Source organism: Pleurodeles waltl, chromosome 4_1 (genome assembly GCF_031143425.1).
Source record: "Pleurodeles waltl isolate 20211129_DDA chromosome 4_1, aPleWal1.hap1.20221129, whole genome shotgun sequence".
Classification (NCBI taxonomy): Eukaryota; Metazoa; Chordata; class Amphibia; order Caudata; family Salamandridae; genus Pleurodeles; species Pleurodeles waltl.
Window position 1 is genome coordinate 672243011 of NC_090442.1, and position 22953 is coordinate 672265963.

General features: G+C 44.1%; 1 protein-coding gene across 1 annotated transcript in view; it reads left to right on the forward strand.

Annotated features, from left to right (window-relative positions):
* Positions 1–22953, forward strand: part of NUP107 (nucleoporin 107) — a 394223-nt gene that overhangs the window by 311410 nt on the left and 59860 nt on the right. Inside the window, exon 24 of the mRNA XM_069229180.1 lies at positions 22112–22272. Coding sequence (XP_069085281.1) covers positions 22112–22272 — 161 coding nt within the window. The remainder of the gene's footprint in view (positions 1–22111; positions 22273–22953) is intronic.

A 22953-nucleotide genomic window follows, 5' to 3' on the forward strand; every position in this document is an offset into this window, starting at 1 on the left:
GGTGCTAGACGGGTCTAACGCCAAAGTATAAATATGGAGTTAGCTTTGCGTCTAATTTGCGTTTAAAAAAACGACGCAATTCAGGCGCAAACAGAGTATAAATATGCCCCTCAGTCTTTAGCTCCAATTCTCATACAGTTGACAACATTAGGCAATTGTATGGTTCACAGGGGGACAAAGGAGTGACGTAGCAAGTCACATGTTTCCCTAGCTTCCTGTTGCCTTGGCCTCCCTTATGAGTGGAGTCATGTTGCTACAACCTAGTTTTACTGGTGCTGCCTAGGATCTTGTAGTGCGGGATTAAGGAGATGCTGCCCCTGGCTGTTCGGTGCCTTTGGTGCCCCCTAACACATCCCTACAAAATTGTTTTTTTTGTTGTTGTTTTTTTTAAGAATTGAAGGCTTCAGCTATACTGTTGTGGAGAGACAGTGAAGCAAATATTGACTCAGTCTTCCTCCATATTACAATATCTTTCTAAATATTAGAAGAGGTTCTGGGAGAGATCAAGCACATTAAATAATATTGCAGCTCACATTAGAGTGCCTGAATAAAATGGACTATAGGATGGCTCAGATACATAAGGTTGAGGAAATGGAGCAACTCATATCAGACTGCAAGGATAAACTGCTTAAAGTATTGGACAAAGACGCACAGTTTGAGAAGGAATTAGTTTCCCTTTGGAATAAGTAAGAAGAGAAAGAACACCATTTGAGATACTCTAATTTGAGTATTACAAGAGCCTCAGACTATAAAGAGCACAACATTGGCATTCTCTCTGTCGAGGCATTAATAAGGACTTGTTCTCCTAAAATATACTCAAGATCCCACTATACAGATGGTTGTTGCCAGATGCCGGCAGCAGCTTTTCTTCCTCGTTCGCATCTTGAGCTCCATTCTGTTAGACTAGGCTTTGGGGAAGAATGGGCGGGGGTCACTGGACCCTTTAGAAAACCAGCCTTACGAAGAAGAAATGGACTGGCGTGAGGACTTAGGGGAAGCCAGTGGACTGGACACCTCTCCAGATACTGGTATGCTTTCTCCCCCTATCGTGGCTCTGGAGAAGGGAGTCTTTTGTGCTATGGTGGTGAGGAGGGGGCAGCTGAGGTCCTGGGCCTTCAGCTACCCTTGGTTATCGTCAGGACTAATCTCTTGACGGAGGTGCAGCAACTGGGAGCTTCCCCCTCCGAATTGTTGTTCTTCTGGTTACCGGGTCCAAACCCAGCACAGGGGCTCCCATTAATAGGATGATTGCCTGCCACCATCGCCCTGCTCCTGGGGACCCAAGTTTGCTGATGCAACACCCCATTTCTGAGAGCTTGGTGGTCCAAGCCTCTACTTCCATGGCGCGAATCGGAAAGGTTGGATTCATTTGGGAAGATGTTTTCTTCCACCAGCCTTGCATTGTGGTCTGTCAACACTGCATGGCTTTTGGGCCGTTATTCCCACATGCTGTGGGATACGGTTGGGCAAGTGCTGCCACAGGTTCCGGAGGAGGCCCAGGCGTTACTCTCTCAGGCTGTTGCCGACGGGAGAGAGACAGTGACGTTCACAATCTTTTGGTGACTTAACACAACTAATTCACTAGATAGCGCAGTTTCTGTGACAGTGGCCATGAGTCACCACGCCTGGCTGAGGACGTCTGGCTTTTTGGGGGAAGCTTCTCTGATGGACATTTCCTTTAATGGCACCTGTCTCCTCTGAGACAAGGCAGATTCAGCGCTCGAGCACTTCAAGGATTCTCTTGCGAGAGCCAGGTCCTTGGGCCTTTTGGTAGCCCCTTGTCGTCGTCCCCCATACGCCCCCCCCCCATCTGCCTTTCGCTCCTTTCATGGCTACAGAACGGGCTACCAACTAGGCCAGTTCCCGGCCAGCCACCATGCTGAGCATGCTGCCTAGCCTCTGCCTTACTGAGGGCACAGGACCCACTGACCTTGTGGGTCAGGTGTCCAGTGTTCTGGTCAGTAACTCCCTCCCACCCTGAGCAGCCTCTAAACCCTTCCAGTCTGCTTCTACCACACCAGGAACACCCAGTTGGCAGCAGAATTGGCCATCACCTGCTCTGCTGGCAATCCATAACGTCAGACAGGTGGGTTTTTCAGATAGACTGGAGTTACCTGCTCCCTTCTCTTTAAGACTTACCTCTCCATCCACTCCACCATCTTTCAATCAGATAACGGAGGATCAGTTATCCCTTCTCTGCGAGGAAGTTGCATCTGTCTTGGCCAAGGGAGCTATAGAGAGTGTTCCAGCACCAGAAGTGGGTTTTGGCTGCTATTCCTGTTACTTTCTGGTCCCCAAAAAGGACGAGAGTAATTGCCGTACCTTAGACCTGTGAGCACTCAATCTCTTCCTCAAGAAGTAGTAATTCAGGATGCTCACGTTGGCTCTGGTCTGGTTTGGTCTGTTCTGGACGCAGGAGACTGGATGGTAGTGTTAGACTTGCAGGACGCTTACTTCCAAATCCCCTTCCTGCCTGCCCACAGGCATTGCCTGCAGTTTACAGTAGGCCACAAGCACTTTCAGTTCACTGTGCTCCCCCTTGGCTTTACCATTGCCCTTCGAGTGTTCACCAAAGTGATAGTGGTAGATGCAGCTCATCTGCACAGGTTAGGGGTAGCAGTCTTCTCCTATCTCTTAAACTGACTGTCTCCCACCTCCAGACAATGGTAGACCTCTTGCATTTGCTGGGATTTACTATAAACCTGCCATAGTCACACCTGGCTCCCTCTCAGATGCTTCCTTTCATAGGAACTGTTCTGGATACAGTGCAGTTTTGGGCTTATTCTCCCGAGTGGCAAGTCCAGGATATTCAGGCTGTGATACAGATGTTTCAGCTTTGATGCTGGATTTCGATGAGAATGACTGAGGATTCTGGGCCTCCGTGCCTCCTGCAACTGGCTGGTGATGCATGCCAGATGGCATATGCGGGCCCTGCAGTGGGACCAGAAGTTCCAGTGGGCACAGCAGGAAGGGAATCGGCGCACCCCCTTCCCCCCTCCCCCCGCCCCAAACCCCACCCCTTAAACATGGCCCAGATCGCAGAGCGAACTGCTAAGTATCTGCAGTGGTGGTTAATTAACCGCAATTGGTTCAGAGGCAGATCCGCTCCCTTCCCCAACCAGATCTACCAGAAGTGACAGTTCAACATCTATGAAACCCAGAGCAGACAAACTCAAGTGAAAATACCTAGCGGATCACAAATGGCATCTCCATCCAGAGGTAGCGCAAGGTCATTTTCAGCATTGAGGAGAGCTTTAGTTAGATCTGTTTGCCATGCTGGAGTTTCCAAGGTGGCAGTCGCTCTGAGACGCTGTTGGAGACTGGACTGTTGTTACAGTAGTCTCCCCAATCAATTGTTCCTGATATTTGATGCAACCTTGACTGTAGTGCACTGGGTTCCTGCAAACTAGGTCCCCAATGCCTGTGTTCTTCCCCAAAACTGCACAGTTGTTCCCCAATTGGCAATACCTTTGGCACTCCTGTAAGTACCTAGTAAATGATACCATAGTTACTTAGAACATGTGTACCAAAGAGGGTCACGAAGGGCTGTACCATGTATTGTGCCACCCTCGGAGGACCCTCACCTAGCTCATGCAGACTGCCATTGTAGGCTGGGTGTCTTGGTGTAGCTTAAAGTAAAAACACAACACTGCCCACAGTCTTTGTGCTATGCCCACTAGCACTGCATGCATTATATGTATGTCACCCCTACAGCAGGCCTTTCAGCCCTAAGGCAGGGTGCATTACATTACATTTGAGGACATATCTGCAAGAGCAGATGTGCCCCTGCCATGTCTTTGTCGATTATTAGACACAGCCAGTGAACAGGTTCGCCATTCTAAATAAATGTGCTGGACACGGGTCAATACGAGCTCCCCAGCTTACATAATGGCTTCACTGAAAATAAGATTGTTTGGTATCAAACATCTCATATTAATAAACCCTCACTGATTACAGTGATGGGTGTATTAGTACATGCACAAGGTGGCACGTTAGATGCTCCCCCTAAAAAAAACCACCTACTAGTAGAGTGCTGGCTAACTGGTCTGCCACCAACAGACAAGTTACTGACCCCCTTGGGTGAAAGCCTCCGCTTTTGTGCGGTCAGAAACAAAGCCTGCTCTGGCATGGGTGTTACGCACCCCTTCCAACAGGATGACCTGCGAATTAACATTCCAAGGCAGGGAGCTTCAAAGAGCCCACCGCCTTTGGTATGCAAATCTGGCTTCCCTCAAAGGTGAGGAGATAAAGACCACTCCCCGACCCAGGGCCCATTTGGAGCCTGGACAGGTGGGAAAATTAGTAGTCAGCGAGGTGTGTCTAGTTTCAGGCCTGTTCCACCACTAAAGTGAACTACCTGATGTGGACATGAAATTGAAATCCTGCCATTTTGGTGACGGCAGACTAGGAACTCAGGGACAGGGTTATGCCCACTTACCACAGGAAGTGGTCATATAGGGGGCGTAGTAACCCCAGGGTGAAGTAACCCTTTGGTTACTACCCTCCATTCCCCTAACACCCCTAAATTCAATATTGAGCAAGCCACTGGCACCAGAAAATCAGATCCTGCCGACCTGAAAGAGGACGATGGACCCTGAAGAGTGGCAAAAACAAGAATAGAAGACCAGCTGCTGACTTGGCCCCAGCGCTTCTGGCCTGCCTACTGTACTTGACAATTACGCCAAAGACCATTTGTCCTGCAACTTTCTGTGCCTCCAAAAGCCTGGGAGGACTGGCAGACGTCAACCAAGACCCAGGAGCTCGCGTGGAGTAGCAAAGCTGTTTCCCTGAATCCTGCAGGCACCCCAGAAGAAGTGTGAGGACTCCAGACTGCCAAAACTCGACTCTGGACAGCACCACTGCACCTGTGCCCCCTGGCCTGATTTGAAGTGAGCCAGTGGTGCCAGCGTTGTGCACCGACCCTCCAGATACAAGGCCCTCCTTGGGTTTGCCAACTGTGACATTCCCGACATGGTCTGCAGCCTCTTTGTGCAGGCTCCCCTCTACCAAGAGTGACCCAGTGACAACACCTCTGCACCCGGCCACCCAGACCCTGAGGAGAAGAGGACTAAAGGTGTCCCTACCAATATTCCCTCTAATTTTTTTCCACTGTGTGCGGCAGTGTGCGGTCTCTGTGCGCTGCAGCCAAGGATACGTGCGCCAAGAAATTTACCATTCGCGCGCAGCGCATAACTAGCCAAGATCTTTGGCATTAGCCTCTCCATACCACTAAAGCAAAAAAGGGATATCATTGCTCCATGCAATAGGGCATCAAGGCAGTTTTGTGACCTGGTTGCACACCCCAAGGACATGACCTGTTAAGTGCCACCTACACCCCAGTTAGAGAAAACAGAGGAACATTGCTCGCGGCCTTCAAACGCTGTTTTCATTTACTTCAATCCAGATTCAAATATGAGCATTTTCTGGAATAGGAGAGCACGACTATCGCTCTAAAAGGCTTATTTGATCTGAGAAAGTGATAATGCATATAAACAACTATGAAGTATGACAATGATGGAAAAGTTGATAACAGCACATTTCCTACTGTTCTGAAGCATTTCCTAGCTCATTAACCATTAATTTTCAACATAAATATCACTTGCTCGCTTGTATGCTAAAGTACGCCAAATGATGTTTAAAACACTCCCCGCGGCATTTAAACGCTGTTTTCATTCACTTCAATCCAGATTCAAATATGAGCATTATCTGCCTTAGGGGAGCACGTATATCGCTCTAAAAGGCTTATTTATTAACGTGCGCGCTTGCCGAAGGGGCCTGCGCGATGGGGGAAGGAAATGTGTGTGCGCGTGCGCCTTACATGGAACATTGGTCCCTACGTTCCTGAGCATCGTGAGACCTGAGCCTCCTTGTTGGTTCAACTGGGCTGGTTCCCCAGTTCCAGCTTTCAGCATCTTTCTAAATGAATCGTTCCCCCTAGTATAATACCTGTTGGTGCTGCCTTGGACCCTGCCCTATACTTACCTCAACTTCAGAAGATTGGTCCTGTAAGTCGCTGTAAAGTATCTGTATGCAGTACATGGCTTTCCACCATAGGATAATATTACAGCTTAAGAAATAGCACTATTGATTTTTCAAACCTGTAACAATTCACAACTTGAAACATACTTATCTGATTGTGTTGATCTTGGTGCCTAAAATTATATGAAGATAAGTTTTATTTTTATAAATTGGTGTGAATCTCCTTATTGAGTTGTGTGTGTATAATTTATTGACTGTGTGCATGCAGCAAATGTCTAACCCTCCTTTCTGATAAACCTAAGGCTGCTCAACCACACTGCCCCCTAAGAGAGTACCATGGAGGTCACGTTTTCTGGCTAAAAATTAATATGCCTGTACCTCGGCAAGACCTAACTGTGCATCGCAAATTGATTTTTTTTTATTACTATTATCATCAGTTTGTAGATTTGTGTGACTTCCACGGTATCCAGATGGCCTTCAGATCATTCATTGCTTTTATTGACTCGCTCTGGTTGTAAGAACCCTGGTTTAGTTGAGAATGTATTTTTTTATATAACCTATTTAGAAGATGAGACGTGATTGTCAGAACTTAAATATGTAATATTGGAGTTGTGTTCTTACAATGAAGGGGCAGTCAGTGTTGACATGGTCTGATAATCTTTTAAGAGCAGAAATATTTCCTGAAGATTAGCTGGCCAGTGTAAACTATGCTCTATCAAAAGACCTTTATTAAAAACAGGTTAAATATGCATATTATCAATTGTAATTGTTTGTTTTAAAGAGGCAGAACAAGGCCCCATGAATATTATTATAAGGGGGGTTATCTAACCAAAGCAACATATCTAAAAAAACAAATTAAGAAAGTGAAGTGAACATTCAGTGGGATTAATTCATCTCAAAGCACAATCAAGACTTTATACTGCCCAAAAGCAAGAATTGGAGAGAAACATGGTATAAATTAGACTGGTTTGGATCATTATAAAAATATTTACAAGAAGTGCCAGGAAATTGATGTCCTACAATTTGAAATGTCTCAAATCTCTGCCTATTCTTTCCTTATCACAGGAATTGTACTCTATCTCATACATTTTTTTAGATCAAACTAACTGTATTATATAATTCTTTCCCTAGGGGATGGAAAACTAGTGGAAAACGTGGGGGTGTCATTCAATTATGTTTAAGGCATCTGCAGAAGTCTTAAATATTCAATTACTAAAATTAACATTGTTTTAGCTGGCGGTAATGTCACTCCTTCTTTTTACATGGGTAATAAATGTTTTTTTTTGTTTTTTTTAAACAGAAGGCAATAATCTAATTGGCCTGCCTAATACAAATTAAAAAATAAGGTCAACCATGGAACCAGACAGGGCTGCCCTCTGTCCCTGATTTTGTTATCTTAAGCCTGATGATAAAATACAGGAGAGAGTTTTAACGATTATTTTCTCAGTTTGGAGAACCAGGTGGATATAAAATTAGCAAACGCTGATGTTTGAAAATGTAATAGTGCTCCAGATACTTTAACAACAGAGAATTGAGACTCCCTAACAATAGAGCAAGGCGCCATTTGGATAATTTTGTCACATCAAATTTAGCCGATCTTTGCAATTTGAATTACAAACCATTAATCCATAAAGTTAAATTGCGGCTATCAAGATGGAGTTTTGTTTCTTTGGCAAAATTTGACAGGGTGCCTTTCGCTAGAATATTGGTCTGACCTTTGTTTAATGTACTTTTCACTGCTTCCCCATTTTTTTTTTTTTTAAGTAGATGGTATGTTTTACTCGTGTATTTGGTAACAGAACACCCAGATTGTCACCCAGCACTTTAACCCTTTCAAATGTAAAAACATAATATTTTGGGCTAGTTCTATTTAATGGATTGGTGATGTGGTAACACAATACAATGTGTCATTTTCTGTTACGATATCGGTATTAACCTGGTAGTTTGGGCTTGAATACAACATGATAATGGATTTAATAGAAAATCTAAGTGTGAGGTCAATTGGCTGTTCGGAAAAGCTATTTGGTTAGTTTAAAGGAAGTAGAAATGTTTCCCAAACTCTCTAGTAAATGGAAAATGAAGGAAAATTTTATAACTTCAGATACGTGGCATAAAATCAATAAGATGAATGTTACTGTTTTGAGATAGGCCAGCTACCTCGGAATGCAGTTGTTTGCTAAATGGGTAATTTATTGAATGCCAATTTTAATTTCTATGATCAATGTTCTATCTGCCCTCCATCCAGTAGATTGGATGGTAGTGCTTGACCTGAAGGACGCCTCTTTCCATGTTACTGTCTTGTAGGCCCAAAGATGCCAATTGCAATGTAAAGTGCGCCACACGCATTTTTACTGCTCCTTTTCTGCCTCACCACTTCCCCTTCAGTGTTCAAGAAGGTGATGGCTGTTGTCACAGCATACCTTCAGAGATCAGGTGTACTAGCCCTCCCCTTCCTCGACCGCTCGATTGCCCCAGCCAGTTTGGACCACCTCCAGGCAACGGCGAACCTCCTGACATCGTTGGGGTTCATTATGAATGTGTCTAACTCCTTTTCAGAGACTCCCTTTCATCAAAGCCATCCTGGATACCAGTGCATTACCAGGCCTCCCTCCGAATTGGAGTATAGGACATTTGGGCTACGGTCTGTATGTTTAAGTACCAAGGGAGCCCGTCTGATTCCATGCAGTCCTAAGAGAAGACTGCAAATGATCTGCAGTAATGGCTGTTCTACTGCAGTTGGACCAGTGGTAGACCCCTTTCCCAGCCCCACTTAGAGCTGACACTGATGACAAAAGCATCACTGCTGGGTTTGGAAGGTTATCTGGGGAAGGTGGAAATCAAAGGACTCAGGTCTTCCGAAGAGCCCTTTCTCCACATCAACTTGTTTGAGTTGCAGGCCATGCATTTATCTTTTCAAAGCCTTTCACTTGCCCATCTGGGGGAAACTGGGCCATTTCGTCACAGACCACACTACCACCATCTAATATTGCTGCAAGCAGGGCAGGGTGTGATCCTGGGTCTGAAGACCTCTGGAACTGACTGAATCCTCCGGGATTCCCCCTCGCTGGACCTTTAAACATCGCAGTGGGGACACTCAGCTGGCAATGCCCATGGGGATTACAAATAGTAGTTAAATCCAGAGATTGCCCAGAGCGCCTTTAAGCAAAGGGGAGAATCCTGGCTCGATCTCTTAGCCACTGCAGAGAACTTGTAATGTAAACACTTTTGCACGCTGGAGTTCCCAAGATGACTGTCTTGGAGACGCATTCAGTTTATAATGCAGCACGGGACTCCTGATTGCCTTTCTCCTGAGCAGAGTTCTGAAGATAGTCGAGAATGACTAGGCCCAAGTCATTCTAGTGACTCCTGATTAGTCCAGGAGTGTGGTACCTGGAAATTCTATCTGTGCACATCAGTCATCTGATCATACTGCTGCTTTGGGAGGAACTTCTAATGCAGCAGCAGGGTGAGGTTCTTGCACCCAAACCTGCACAATTTACATCTCCATGCATGGAGATGGAGCAGCAGCAATTGACTGCTTTGTATCTTCCTCTGGAAAGAGTGGATGTCTTCCTTGCAGCTAGGCTTCATTCTACAAAGTCTGTTTATGCCAAACACAGGCACAAGTTTGTGACTTGGTGTAACACGTACAGTATGGACCTGTTGCAGGCTAAACAGTCACATACTTTATTTTTTGTTTTATCTTCGGTCCAGCAAGGACTTAAGGTGCACACATTTAAGTTATCTGTTGGCCATTTTGACCTTTTTGCATTTACTGACCAAACATTCTCATTTAAATCACCTGTTATGATGCTTTTTCTCAAAGGTATATTCCACATATTTCCTCCTAAACTCTTTGTGATGTCTCAGTGGGGTCTTAATTTAGTTCTTACTTTTCATTTGTGCACTCCTTTTGAGCCACTTCAAAGCTGTCCGCTACATCTCCTGACCCTGAAGACTTTTTCTCAACTTATCGCATAAATGAACTTCAAACTCTATCGGCCCTACACCACCTTTTTTCCAGGCAAACTGGTGGGTGTTGAGAACTACCAAAGATTATTTTCTTTCATGTTGGACATTTCATCACTCTTCAGACGTTCTTTGCTACTCCTCATCCCTCCAAAGTGGAGAAGAGACTTCATCATATGGATCCCAGAAGAGCACTGAGCTTTTACATTGATTGTACCAAAGACCATCAGGTGGAAGAGCGGCTCTTAGCGGGTTCTCTAGGGCAAAGTAAGGCAAAAAGGTGCAGAAAAGGATTTTATCTAGGTAGCTAGTCCTGTGCATTGAGATGTGGTGCATTGACCAAGAAGCAACCTTCGGAAAGATTGAGGGCCCATTCCACCATTGCCAAGGCTGCTACAGTTGCACTGGCACACGCAGTGCCTGTCTTGAATATTTACCAAGTTTCAATGTGGACATCAGTGCAGACACTAACAGAGCATTATTGAAATGAAAGCCAGTTCTAATGTAAAAGGGCAAATTGGCCATTTAGTCATGCAAAGTGTTTTTGGTCTGAGGCATGCCACAGAGAGGGCAGGCAAATCCTACTTTCTGTAATCATTCCACACTTTGTATAGAGTTTTTTCTAATACATGTATCGCTATGAATGGGTGGTGGTGCACGACTTTCAGAACATTTCTTTATCTCACTGTCACTGGGAGTGACAGTGAGGCTACTGTAATACTATAGTGATCACAGCATCACAATCTATGTTCGATCTACAACTTGGGACATGTCCTTGAGCTTATCCCAAGTCCTCTATAGAATTAAAAAATTGTTTAGCCTCTAGCCACTCAACCTCTTCCACCAAGTGATTAAAGTAGACCAAATCAGCCAGTTGCCCTGCTGTAATCCTAGTAATTTGGTATTCATGTTTGAGTCACAGTATGACAATCACAAATATGAGTAGCTCAGTTTCGAACAGCTCAAAACAGTACAACACAGGATTTTTAACATATAGATACCTTAATCAATATTTAGAGAACTGGACACATTGATAGTACCCTTTATCTCGGGAACAGGTCGGAGACGTGTAGCCCTCTCTAAATTGCAGAGAAAAACAATGGACGGCGGATTAGCGGTACTTGAATTTGAATCTTACTATTTAGCAGCACAACTTCAGTGGTTTGCAGAACGTTTGGTGCGTAAACAAGCACAACATACGTCTGTGAAAACCTTTACCCCTCATTAGCATGCCCAACAGAGGTACTTCTGAAGGTACGACTGCCACAAGAGGAGGGCACTCTTGACCTTGGGGTCATTCGCCAATGCTGGACACAATACCTCTAAAAAACAAAGACAGATGTACCTTATTCCCTGGACTTCTCCTTAACGTTCCTGAAAGTCTTACCACATGGAGGTAACTGGGAGGGACTGACTGCCTGGACTGAGGCCGGGGCAGCGATGATGGGGGAACTATTTAGAGATGGTTACTTCCATTCGAGGACTTTAGGGCAGTATTTAACCTTTCTGGAGGCCACTTCTTGCTTCACAGGGCAATCACAGCGACTAGTCGCCAGCATTGGAAGACAGGCCTGGATGGACCCAAAGCACAAACTACAGGACAGTACCTAGCCCTATCGGCAGGCACCTTTTAATGCTGCCACATGCCTCTATCGCAGAATATGAAATGACATGAACTTCTGGTTAGAATCCTTACAGCTTAAGTCGTAGGAGGGTCTGGGCACCCCAATACCACTGAAAGATTGGGAGTCTATTTTAGTAAGGATCTCAAAGTCCTTGAGGAATGCTCGATTTAAATTAGTTAACTACTTTATATTACATAGGGCTTATCTGACTCCAGGACAAATCAACCAACATTTTCACACAACATGCACATCTTGACCACGCTATGGGAAAGAAGGGACTGAATTAAAGCATATGTTGTGGGACTGTCCACAACTACGAACATACTGGGAAGACGTGACAAGTATGGTATCTGAAGTCATAGATAAGGAGATCTACTGTACTCCTGGCCATTGCATACTTGGATGGTTTCCTCATACACCTAAAGCGAAAGTGACCAGTAGATTTCAAGACCTAGCCTACATCCTGCCCAAACAAGAGATTATCATGAATTGGACAGGATAAAGAGGGCCCGTGGTATAAAATGGCACAAAGCACTAGAGACATGGGCCGGATAGGAAGGAGACTTCCTACTGAGAGAAGCCAAGGGAGGCCTGAGACCATTGGACATAGCTGGGCCATGGGAAGATCTGTAATCTGAAAGATGTAGGGGATGGCTCCCAAAGATCGTACCCTATCCGACCTTAGGACTACCAGCTATCCATGATACATAGCAGCCCCTAATTCAACACCCTGGTTCCCTACTGTTTGTGAGTCCCGCACTCAGGAAGCTAGCCAAGCAGAACATTGCCAGAGTTTAACTCTACTGTAGATAACACTAACATCACCCACATCATGTTAAAATCGCCATCACCCTATATTGCAATTGATTCATGAAGGGGAGAGAGTGGGTTAAGGGCGGGAGGGAGAACATTTCCCATATGGGAGGTTCTGTAGTTCATTCCATTACCACTGATTACATTATGTTGTATATACAGGGCCCTGGATTATGGTGAACCCATTGTTTGACTTGTACTGAGGAGACGGAGAAATTTATAAAATTTGTTTACAAAATTAAACACAGGATTTTTAACGACCTCCAACAGAGTGGAACATGCTGTTTCCCTTAAGAGATAAGGCAGCTCAAAGGCAATTTGTGGTTCTGGAGTCAGGAAGGCCAAGGCTAACATAAAAAATAAGTCTGAATTGGGTCAGGTAGCAAAGGGGTGGAGGGCAACATTTTCTTTTTCAGTTTTAATTTTTAATGTAGTTGTCTGATTCCCTGACGTGATTACCCTCAGAAGGACTGGCGCAAAAAAGACTGCTCAGTGTAATGGAGATTATGGTGAGCATTCGGAGCATTGTAGCCTAATACCCATTCTAGCCCAACCCACTCATCCTAGTCCCACTCTAGCTCAGAACTTTGATGTAAGAATTCTAAAACTTGCATTAACTCTAGAAGAGTCGAGGGGGCCCTTCAAGAGCTCAACATACCTGAAGCACCAGAATTTGATGACTTCCCAGTTGAAGTTTATCAAACATACTCTGTACACTTGATGGAGAGGTTGCTGGAGGTGTTTCAGGAGGCATGGTCGAAGGGGACTCTCCCTCCCACGATGTGTGAGGGTGTCATTTGCCTATTACATAAATCTGGGAGGGGAGGTTAGGGGTGTAGACCCCAACTCATACTGATCACTCACCATGATCAATTCTGATGTCAAGGTGCTTTTTAAGCTCGTAGTGACCTGACTTCGGGAAAAGGGAGGGATTTAGGAGGATAGGGGGACGATCTGGAAACTAGTGCATTACCAATGCGGCTCCATCCCAGACCACAGCCCAGCTCTTAATATAGGTAGGATGACACATGTGCTGCACGAAGTTGCAGACGAGGAACAGGAAATGACATTAGTAGCCATTGACTTAGAGAAGCATTCAACACAGTAGATTGGTCTTATTTGCTGGCAGTGTTGGAGGCCATAGGGTTCGGTCCTCATTTTACCACTGGGTGCAGGTATTGTGTATGACACTAATGGCCACGGTTTGAGTGGGTGGTACAATATCAGATGGTTGGGCTGTAGGAAGAGGCACTCAACAGGGCTGCCGTCTTTCACCCTTATTATTTGCATTTGCCCTAGACCTCTTAGCTAATAGGTTAAGGCAGGAGATGGTAAATAATGAAATACCTGTAGGGGACACAGTTCACGTCATATCGGTATATGCGGATGACTCACTAGTATATATCCGCTCCCCCAGGGTGGCAGTGCTGCACCTGGTGCAGTGTTTGACAGCCTTTGCAGAGGTCTCCAGCCTGTGGGTCAGTCACAGCAAAACCCTTTTATTTCCACTCGGGGACTGGTGGGAGAGCCACGAGAACACCTGCCAGAGTTGAGTTTCAGTTGGGAAGCAGACAGCTGTCAGTATTTGGGGATCTGGGTGGCTCATACAGCGGCAGGGTAGGCTTGTCACAATATTGAAAGGGTGCAACAAGGACTTCAGAGGTCTGTGCAGTTCTGGAACATACTTCCCCTTTCTGTTATGGGCAGAGTGACCATCACTAAGATGTTTTTTCTTCCCTGGTGTCTGTATACTGAACGGAACTGAACTCTTTGTGTCCAATTGGGACGGGGATATTTCGAAAGCTATATAGTTTGCTGACCTCCTTAGTGTGGACGGGCCGTTGAAGTAGAGTGGCCTTGGTGTCCTCAAGAGAAATATGGAGGATGGGGGACTGGCTCTACCGGTTATGTAGCATTACTGTTATGCAGCTCATCTGCAATATGTGGCAACATGGCTTACAGACTCTCATAATTGTCGGGGAAAGACTATTGCTTGGCGTTGCTAACGGTACCACTGGCACGGCTTATGAGTGGGGACAGGGCCACTTCCCGGTTCTCCACTCAATATGGCAGATGACGGCTATCTGGGAAAGGGTGGTCGCAAAAATGCTCCGAACGGGTGCCCTTCGATCGAGTGCTGCAGTTATGGGACCTTCCTTTGTTTTACACTATATTTGAGGGCATGTCCATGGACCAGTGGAGAGAGGGTTGGTGATTGCTGGCTGTGGCTCTCTAACCTGGTGAAATGTTTATCTCCTTTCAGGAAGCTCAGGATGAGAGCTGGTCAGTTCTTGCATTATGCAAAATTGGAGAACATGGCTTGGGAAGTATGGTGTACATTCCCAGCGGCTCCAGCACCATCACACATGTTGGGTGTGCTTCTCCGTTGGGGGAGGGTGGAGGAAACAATTACACTCCTAATGACCTCCTCTGCAAGGGAGACCTACCTCAACCTCAGATGTGAGTTTGCCAGGCCTGGGAGGAGAGGGCGTTATCTTACCCCTTTGCTGATACATACTGGAGCAGGGCCTGCGCACTAGTCTACAAGGTGTCCTGCAATAACAGTTTAAGGCTCATACGTTTCAATTACCTTCATCTCACGTACATCACCCCATATGTCTTCAGTAAGATCTACCCACATAAGGTGTCACAATATCCCAGGTGTGGAAAGAACCAGGCCAACATTTATACATTTGGCCTGGCTGTGTGGATCTTTTTGTGCTGAGGTGGTTCCACGGATTGAGGGGGCTTTGGGGCTACAGATCCCAAACATACCACAAACTTGTCTATTGGGCATGGTGGCCCAAACGAGAGACAATAAAATGTCATATAGGTTTATGCAGTTTACCTTTCTATTGACAAAATGGGGGTGGCAGTTGGCTAGATGGGTACTCTGGTGCCGCAGGGAAGCCTGTGGGTGAAAGACGTCAGAGAATGGGGAGTGACTGAAGAACAGCAGCAGGATGTCTAGGCATGATGAAAGGGTTCAGGATGATATTGCAGCTTGGGTCTTGGTATTAGAGCAGTTTCAGATAATCCAGATTGATCTGCAGCAGACATTAGCACGGAGGTGGAGATATGAGGCTACCTGAACGGGTGCAGCTGGAAAGTGTTTGACTTAGCATGCTAATAGTGTGTTGTTATGACTGACTCTGATCTGTGCCCCCTTAGGAACCATAAAGATCCCATTTACCCTGTATTTGTATTGAGTATATGCTGCGCTGAGAATTGTACAGTGGACTTATATTTTCTTAGCAACAGGTTATTGTTTAGTTCCGTGGTACTCAAAGTACAGCCCGCGGCTGCCAGCGTCCCCACTGACTTATCTTGGAGGCCCACGGACCGCTTGTCAGAATACACTACAATGGGGCCCATAAATATAAGAGGGCCGCTGGAGCATGCGCGATAGCGGCTTCATTGTGCATGCTCCCGCAGCCCTCTTCTATGTTTACCGGTGAAGTCACAAGCCTGGTCACTGGCGGGAAGCCAAGGCCCCTTAAAAGTCAGCGCTCGCAGCTAACTTTTACGGGGCTTTTTCGTCCGCTTCCTGCCACCTTCACCCCTGGTTTTCGTCTGCCGCACAGCACCCACCTGAAGCCTGCTGCCACCTGCACCAGTCTCTGCCCACAAGACTAATTTACGATGAGTGACTGGGACACAGGAATCTAAATGTGGATGGGCAAAGGGTGCGTTTGGGAGGGCCAATGTGTGCCCAATTTTCTACAGTTCTTGAGGGCTCAAGTAAACAAACCCCTGTTTCCTCTTCCCCAACACACACCTCCCCACTGCAGCTTGCCTCATACATGAGCTAAGGCCCCTACTGGGCTGTTTTATTTCACTGGCATGCCCAGAGTTTTGTCTCAGGCAGTAGAAAAATAGGGAAAATCATTTAAATGTGGTATTTTTCTCCCTAGCATTACACAAGTAAGACAGCTATTATTAAAACAATGCAGTATAAAATGTATTCTAGAGATTTCTCTTTGACCCCTGACTGATAAAGTAAACAAAAGCACACAAAAAAACACATTTGCCGACATGGAGCTTTCTCTGTGGGCTCTTTTGCTATAACTGGGAGGGCCAAAGGTCATGTTTGGGTGGGCCTGGCCCACCCGCTAGAACCGGGCCTGATGGGACATGATGTCCCCAGTGCTGAGATTCTGTGTGTATTTAAAAAAATCACAATATATAGAAATGAGCAAAATTGTTACTTTAACTTTTAAACGTTGTTTAATACATGAATGTTAAAGGCTGGTTTTGTCTCTTGACAACATATTAGCAAATGTGTGTACTTTGATGGAGGAGTGCATCAGATTGTCTTTCCATTGTGTGAGCATTTTTTTGTTTTTTTAAAGTGTCGAAAATGCAAAAAGAAAAGAAGACTCCAGGGTACACCTACCTAAGGGGGGCAACACCAAGATTTATCAGAAGACCTTTTACACTGGTTGCCAAAATAAATTTTTCCATAATTCATGGTACTACATTCAAACCCAGTAAATTATTTATTGTCCAGAGCACAAATGGTCTTTTTGGAGAATATTGTACATTGGGCTGAAATAGTTCCTGACACTATCTTAGATCTGCTTGATAAATCTCTTTACTTGAAAATTATGATGAAAGTTTGAGCCATGTAAATTACAAGATGGTAGCCTCCATTTGTAAGCATCTGAAGTAAGAAAGCACCACTTGTTAGTCAGAAAATGAGCCCAATGGCTTTGTGTGGCATATGGGATAGGAAATACAGGATTAAATTGTGAGATGTAGTCAGGGGAGCATTGCAGAACCTCTTCACCCGCACATGCCTAAATGTTTTCAAAGAAGGCATGTCTCTTTCGAGGCAGAAATAGCAACCATGTCAGCAGTGCTGAAAATGAAGGACATGTGAAAACTCACTGTTCTGTCCCTCTCAGTTTCTATGGCTTCATGTATTTATTAGTATTATTTTCGTTTTTGACTCACCCCCACCTTCCTGGTCAGAGTTTATTGTTGCCGCCATTAGTTAATTAAAATCTTGCCATCAGTTCTCCATATTGCTAGGCAACCACTCAAGCCATTATGAGGCATTATTTAGTTTGAATATTGAGCGGAGAGTAAATGTATGAAAGTTAATTGCGTTTTGACAATGTAGGAAAACTTGTGCTTACGTAAGCCTGCATTAGATCCATGAAGGACTACATTAGTAGTGGAGTTTGACCTTTCCACTTACCTGGCATTAAAGTTTCTGGACCAACTGGAATGTGCACCCGGCCGAGTGCTGAAACAACATATTGATGACCACTTCCTACTGCAGTATGCTGAACCACAAAACGGTGTGAAAGTGCAGGGCAGTCGAGATAGGGAACCAAGGGAGCTCTCAAAGAGGTCCAGAGTCCTACAAAACAGGGTGCGGGGAGTGAATGAAGGCTAATCTGAAACCCATTTGACGGTCATTGCCCATACCCACATTCTAAGGTAGCTTAGTTGTAGTTGCTGTAAAACAGAGCCAGTAGGTGCCAACCATTGAAGTTGGGCTATCTTGTTACACAAAACAATTGTCATAGAAAACCTCATGCTCTCGGGGTTGACTCAAAAAGTCCACCGGGTGTTCAGTCACAGGGATCTTGATGATGTTCACATTTTTGGGTTATTTGAAGTTGTATGTATGCGGCACGGGGAGAGAATCTGATTCCTTGTCTGTGTTACATATTGCACAGTAACAGACTGGATGGAGAGCTCTTTTTTATGGCTTATATTCCAGTTACCAAGTCTTGCAAACAACCCGAATCCATTCAGAGTGAACACCGGTCATTCCAGGCAGCATGGGAAGATCACTTGTTTGTTGAGTGGCCAAAAGAGAAAGCCACCTGTTTGCTTTGCAAAGAGAAAGTTAATGTTCTTAAAAGGTATAACCTAGAGCAGCACTACAAAACTCGCCACGCAGTATATACTGAGAACTTACCATTGCACTCAAAACTGCATTTGGCAAAAGTGGCAGCATTAAAGCAATCGCTTCTTTCCCAGCAGAAGCTTTGTTTCTCAGATGAAGGGATCTGAGGCTGTTACAGAAGCATCATTCAAAATATGCTACTTGCTTGCCAAACATAAGAAGCCATTCACGGAGGTACAGCTGGTGAAGGAATGTTTCCTTTCAGCAGCTGAAATTTTGTTTGAGAACTATAGCAATAAAGCCAACATTTTAAAAGAAATTGGTGCATCACAGCTATCAGATTCCACAAGTGCACGCAGAATAGAGGCAATGGGTGAAAACGTCCAGGAGCAGGCGATCAGAGAGTCACCATTCTTCAGCATTGCCATGGATTAGTCCACAGATATAGGTGATGTGGCCCCAGTTATTAGTTTGAGTGAGGTATATGGAGAAATCACTTCATCCCAAAGAGGAGCTCCTGTGCTTTCTACCACTGCAAGGGCACACATGAGGAGACGATATACTGGATAGCATTTGCAACTTCCTTGAAACACATCACATACCATTGGACACTCTATTCAGCATCACAACAGATGGACCTCCTGCCATGTTAGGCCATGACACAGGCTTTGAATCGCTGCTTAAAAAGATGCTCACTGGACAAACTGTGATAGACTAGCACTGCATTATTCATCAAGAAGTTTTGTGTGCAAAATTGAAGCATGGTAAACTGAACAACGTCCTAAAACTTGCAGTGAAAATTGTATTTGTGCTAAAGCCCTTAACCATATACTTTTTAAAGCTGTGCTGTAGGATTCTGAAGCTGAATATACATACCTCCTAATGCACACTGAAGTGCAATGGCTAAGCAAAGGAAAAGTTCTGGAGCTGTTCATTGCTTTGCTCTCTGATATTGAACACTTTGTAAACAGTAGAGGTCAATCATTCCCAGAAGTAAAGGATGTGAAATGGCTTATAATGCTCAATTTTCTTTCAGATCTACTTGTACACTTCAATTCCCTGAATTTGATGCTGTAAGGCAAACAACAGCTTGTGTGCTCCATGATGAATGGTATTTACTCATTTGAAAGTAAGCTTGTGCTATTCAAAGAACAACTGGATGTTGCTGATGTTACCCACTTCCAAATACTGTTGGCTGTGACTTTGAGGTTCCCAAGTGCACTAGAAATGCTTCCAACGCTAAACCTTGGTGCATGTCTTGAGGAACTTTCTGGGGAGATCAAATGGCTATTTTCTCAATTCAGAGCCCTCACCCCGCTGTTCAGGTTGGTTGAGAACCCCTGGATAGTGAGTGCACAAAATCTTGATGTAGTTTAACTTATTGGCATGAATAGGGCGCAAGCACAAACGGAGCTGATAGATATGCAGCACAATTCAGCTCTCAAAGCATCTTTCTTGAGGCAGGCACCATAAGAATTCTGGAACATTGTGCCTTCTAACAAATTTCCTGTTCTTTTTAGATTGACCCAGAAAGTAATTTGTATGTTTGGGTCAATATATGTTTGTCAAAATGTGTTTTCCACAATGGGACTGTTGAAGACTCAACTCAGAAATAAGCTTACAGACCTATACCTGGATCAGCTCTTAAGACTTGCTGTTTCAGACATAGTACCAGATTACAGGACACTAATAGGAGACATGAGGTGTAAAATAAGTTCTTAGGACATCTTTCTTTGACATACCTGTTTTCCGGACTCAATTAATCCTGTGCTGACTAACCAGTTAACTAGGATTACCATAAAATACCTCTTAAGAATGATATTGTCATATAATAAAAATGTATTGCCAAAATGGCCTCCTTGTTGCTTATAAGTTATAGCTGGCTTTGAAATACAACATTGTCTAGTAATGTTTTTGTTTTGCAAAGGTGTTTTTTTGTGGGTTTTTGTGTTTTGTTTTGTTTAGATTTTTTCCCCTATAGCCCTGACCCTGTCCCTGCCCCGACCCCACCCCCACCCTCAGGCCCATCGGTACGGCCCTCGGCCACAAACCAGACTGTACTTTTGGCCCCTGGGGGAAAAGTTTGAGAGTACCCATGGTTTAGTTCCACCTAGTTCATGTTTTATTTTTTTTGTTTTTTTGTTTTTTACCTATAACACAATGAAAAATAAGTTTTTTTTAAAGGAATTCCAAAACTTCTTGATTCACCATTCATCTTGTGAATATCTAGTATTTGGTGCATAATGCGATTCTGCTGTTAAATGCATTTTGTGACACATTCACTTAATGCCAGTGGAAGTTGCTGCCCTATAACGTGTTATTTTTTGGGAAAGTATTCACAGCAGCAGTATTCTGTGAAGATGATTTGACTGGTGCTGCAGGACTCTTCTGTATATCCCTGCTTCTAGTTAATATCTACATTTAGCCATTACCTCATCTGCTAGAGGCTTTAGGTGTTAGTTTCCAGAATTATGCTGATGAGACTTTAGTAGAGTTCCAACTACTCGCAGATGCTGCACTTGACTGAAAACGAGTGGTGGGGATATTTGTTTCCATAGATAAATCAGTTAGAACCTATTGAATTTGAGTTCCTCAGAAAACTAAGTTTCTGCTACTTCCCTCAAACTACTGGCTAAAAAGCATAGTTCTAACTAGCACTTTTTTCGAAGGGGTAGTGCCAATATCTATGTGAAGGAAAATGTGAAAACCTTAGGTGTACTTTTTGATGAACATGCATCAGTTGAGTCAAATGAACTGTTAGTTATTTCGTACTTTAGTTATCATCTTAAGCAGCTCCTTGCAACATGCCACTTGCTTTCTATTGAGAATAAGTCTTACATTGCTAGAGCCATCATTAGCTAGAATATTGAACAGGGAATAGCCTATTGGCAGTGATGTCTAACCACTTTGTTAATAAGTTGCAAACCCTACAGAACTCAGCGCTAAGTCTATGATCTCCCTAAATCAGCTTGTTGTTCTGCTCCTTCTCAGTAACTGATTGATTTACCTGTAGCCTCTTGTATTGCCTTCAGCAATGCTTACTCTGACTCATAATGCACTTTATGAACAACGCAAGATTAGCTGAAACAAAATATCACTCAGCACTGCTCAAGGAGCTCTAGAAGATTGGAGGGCAAATATTTATTGGTGCTTCCCAGAAGTGGCAGGTAAAAGGGGCAGGGGGCAAGGGATGAATCGCCAGCTCAGTATGGAATTTATTGCTCAATGACCTAAAGCTCCCACAACCGCTCTTCCAGTTTAGGAATGGCCATAATAACTTCTGGCCTCCCTTGCTGATGTCACCCTTGGGGGTATTAGGTGCTTTGTAAATGTTTTCAGTTGATTCATTCTTCTTCTCACTCATGTCAGCCAGCTTTTCTGAAATTTGCTTAGATGAAATGCTGGCTTCAGTTGTCTGTTTTGTTCTGTATTGCATTTGTTTTGCCAACAGGTTTTACTGTGGTATTTTTTGTAAGTCAGAGGGAGGTTTTCTTGTTGATTGATGGCACAAGGTCGTGTTGGTTCTATCTAATCTCTAAACGAAGTTTGTGTTTTGATGTTAATCCTCTGTAAAAGAAATGGTTCTTACTGACAATTTCATCAGAATTTCCCAAGAACCTTGGGTTGTGGTGTTTACAATTTTGTTGAGGTTATGTACGCTGCTAGACGTTAAATATGTGTTAAACGTCCAGTATGACTGCATTGAGGTTCAGTTTAATGTTGTTGTTCACTGCATTTCAGACTTCTGCTAAAGGTGGCATCTGACCCTACTGTGACCCCACTGTATCTTATCTGCAGAATGGATTTAGGATTGAGTCCAACATGAATATAAATATTTGTATTCCGTACATTTGTGTTGCAGCAACCAAGAAACATGAAGCAGCAAAGGAGGTGTTTGCAAAAATTCCCCAGGATTCGATTGCCGAAATTTATAATCAGTGGGAAGAGCAAGGGATGGAGAGTGAACTTCCTGCAGAAGACGACAATGCTATAAAGGAGCACTTATGCATTAGGGCATACTTGGTGAGACAAGACGTGTGCAGTAGCTAAAGTCATTTTTTCTGTGATATGCATCCCGCATTTACATATGTTACCTTTGCGCCAAGGTTATGGTCACCTAATCCTTATTCAATGCTAATCTGAGAAAACCTCCACTTCAACCATTCATAAGAAATATCAAAGAAACACATTTTATTTTCTTGGGGCTAAGCCTTTGTTTACATGTGTATTAAAAGTGCTCTTCCCCGCCGAAGGTTCACTTCAGACATTCGTACATTTCTTTTCTACATTTCCTCACGTCTGAATTTATTTGATGGTTTATTTGTCTTCTTTCCTTTCCTTATTGACTCAGTAAGCTGCTTTTGACATTAAGCTCTGTAGGGGTGTAGTGTTAAGAACCCTGGAATATTGTTTCCAGTAAATACTGCACTAAACACACTTTTTGTTTTTTGTATTCCCTACTCCCTCACTTCATCTCTTAGAGGTTGGGCTTACATGCATCTGAACTACTAAAGTTTCTCTCAGTAAAAGGGAATTCACCAATGTATGTTAAATTGCCATAATTACAATTAGACTCTTTGATTGCAGAGCCCCATGTACTTTACTGTGGATGCAAGTCCCCCCATCCATCACCCTCAGGCGTTTGGAATGATTTTTTGTTTTCCATCTGGGTTTCACCATTCAGTTTTTTGATTTCTGCTAGAA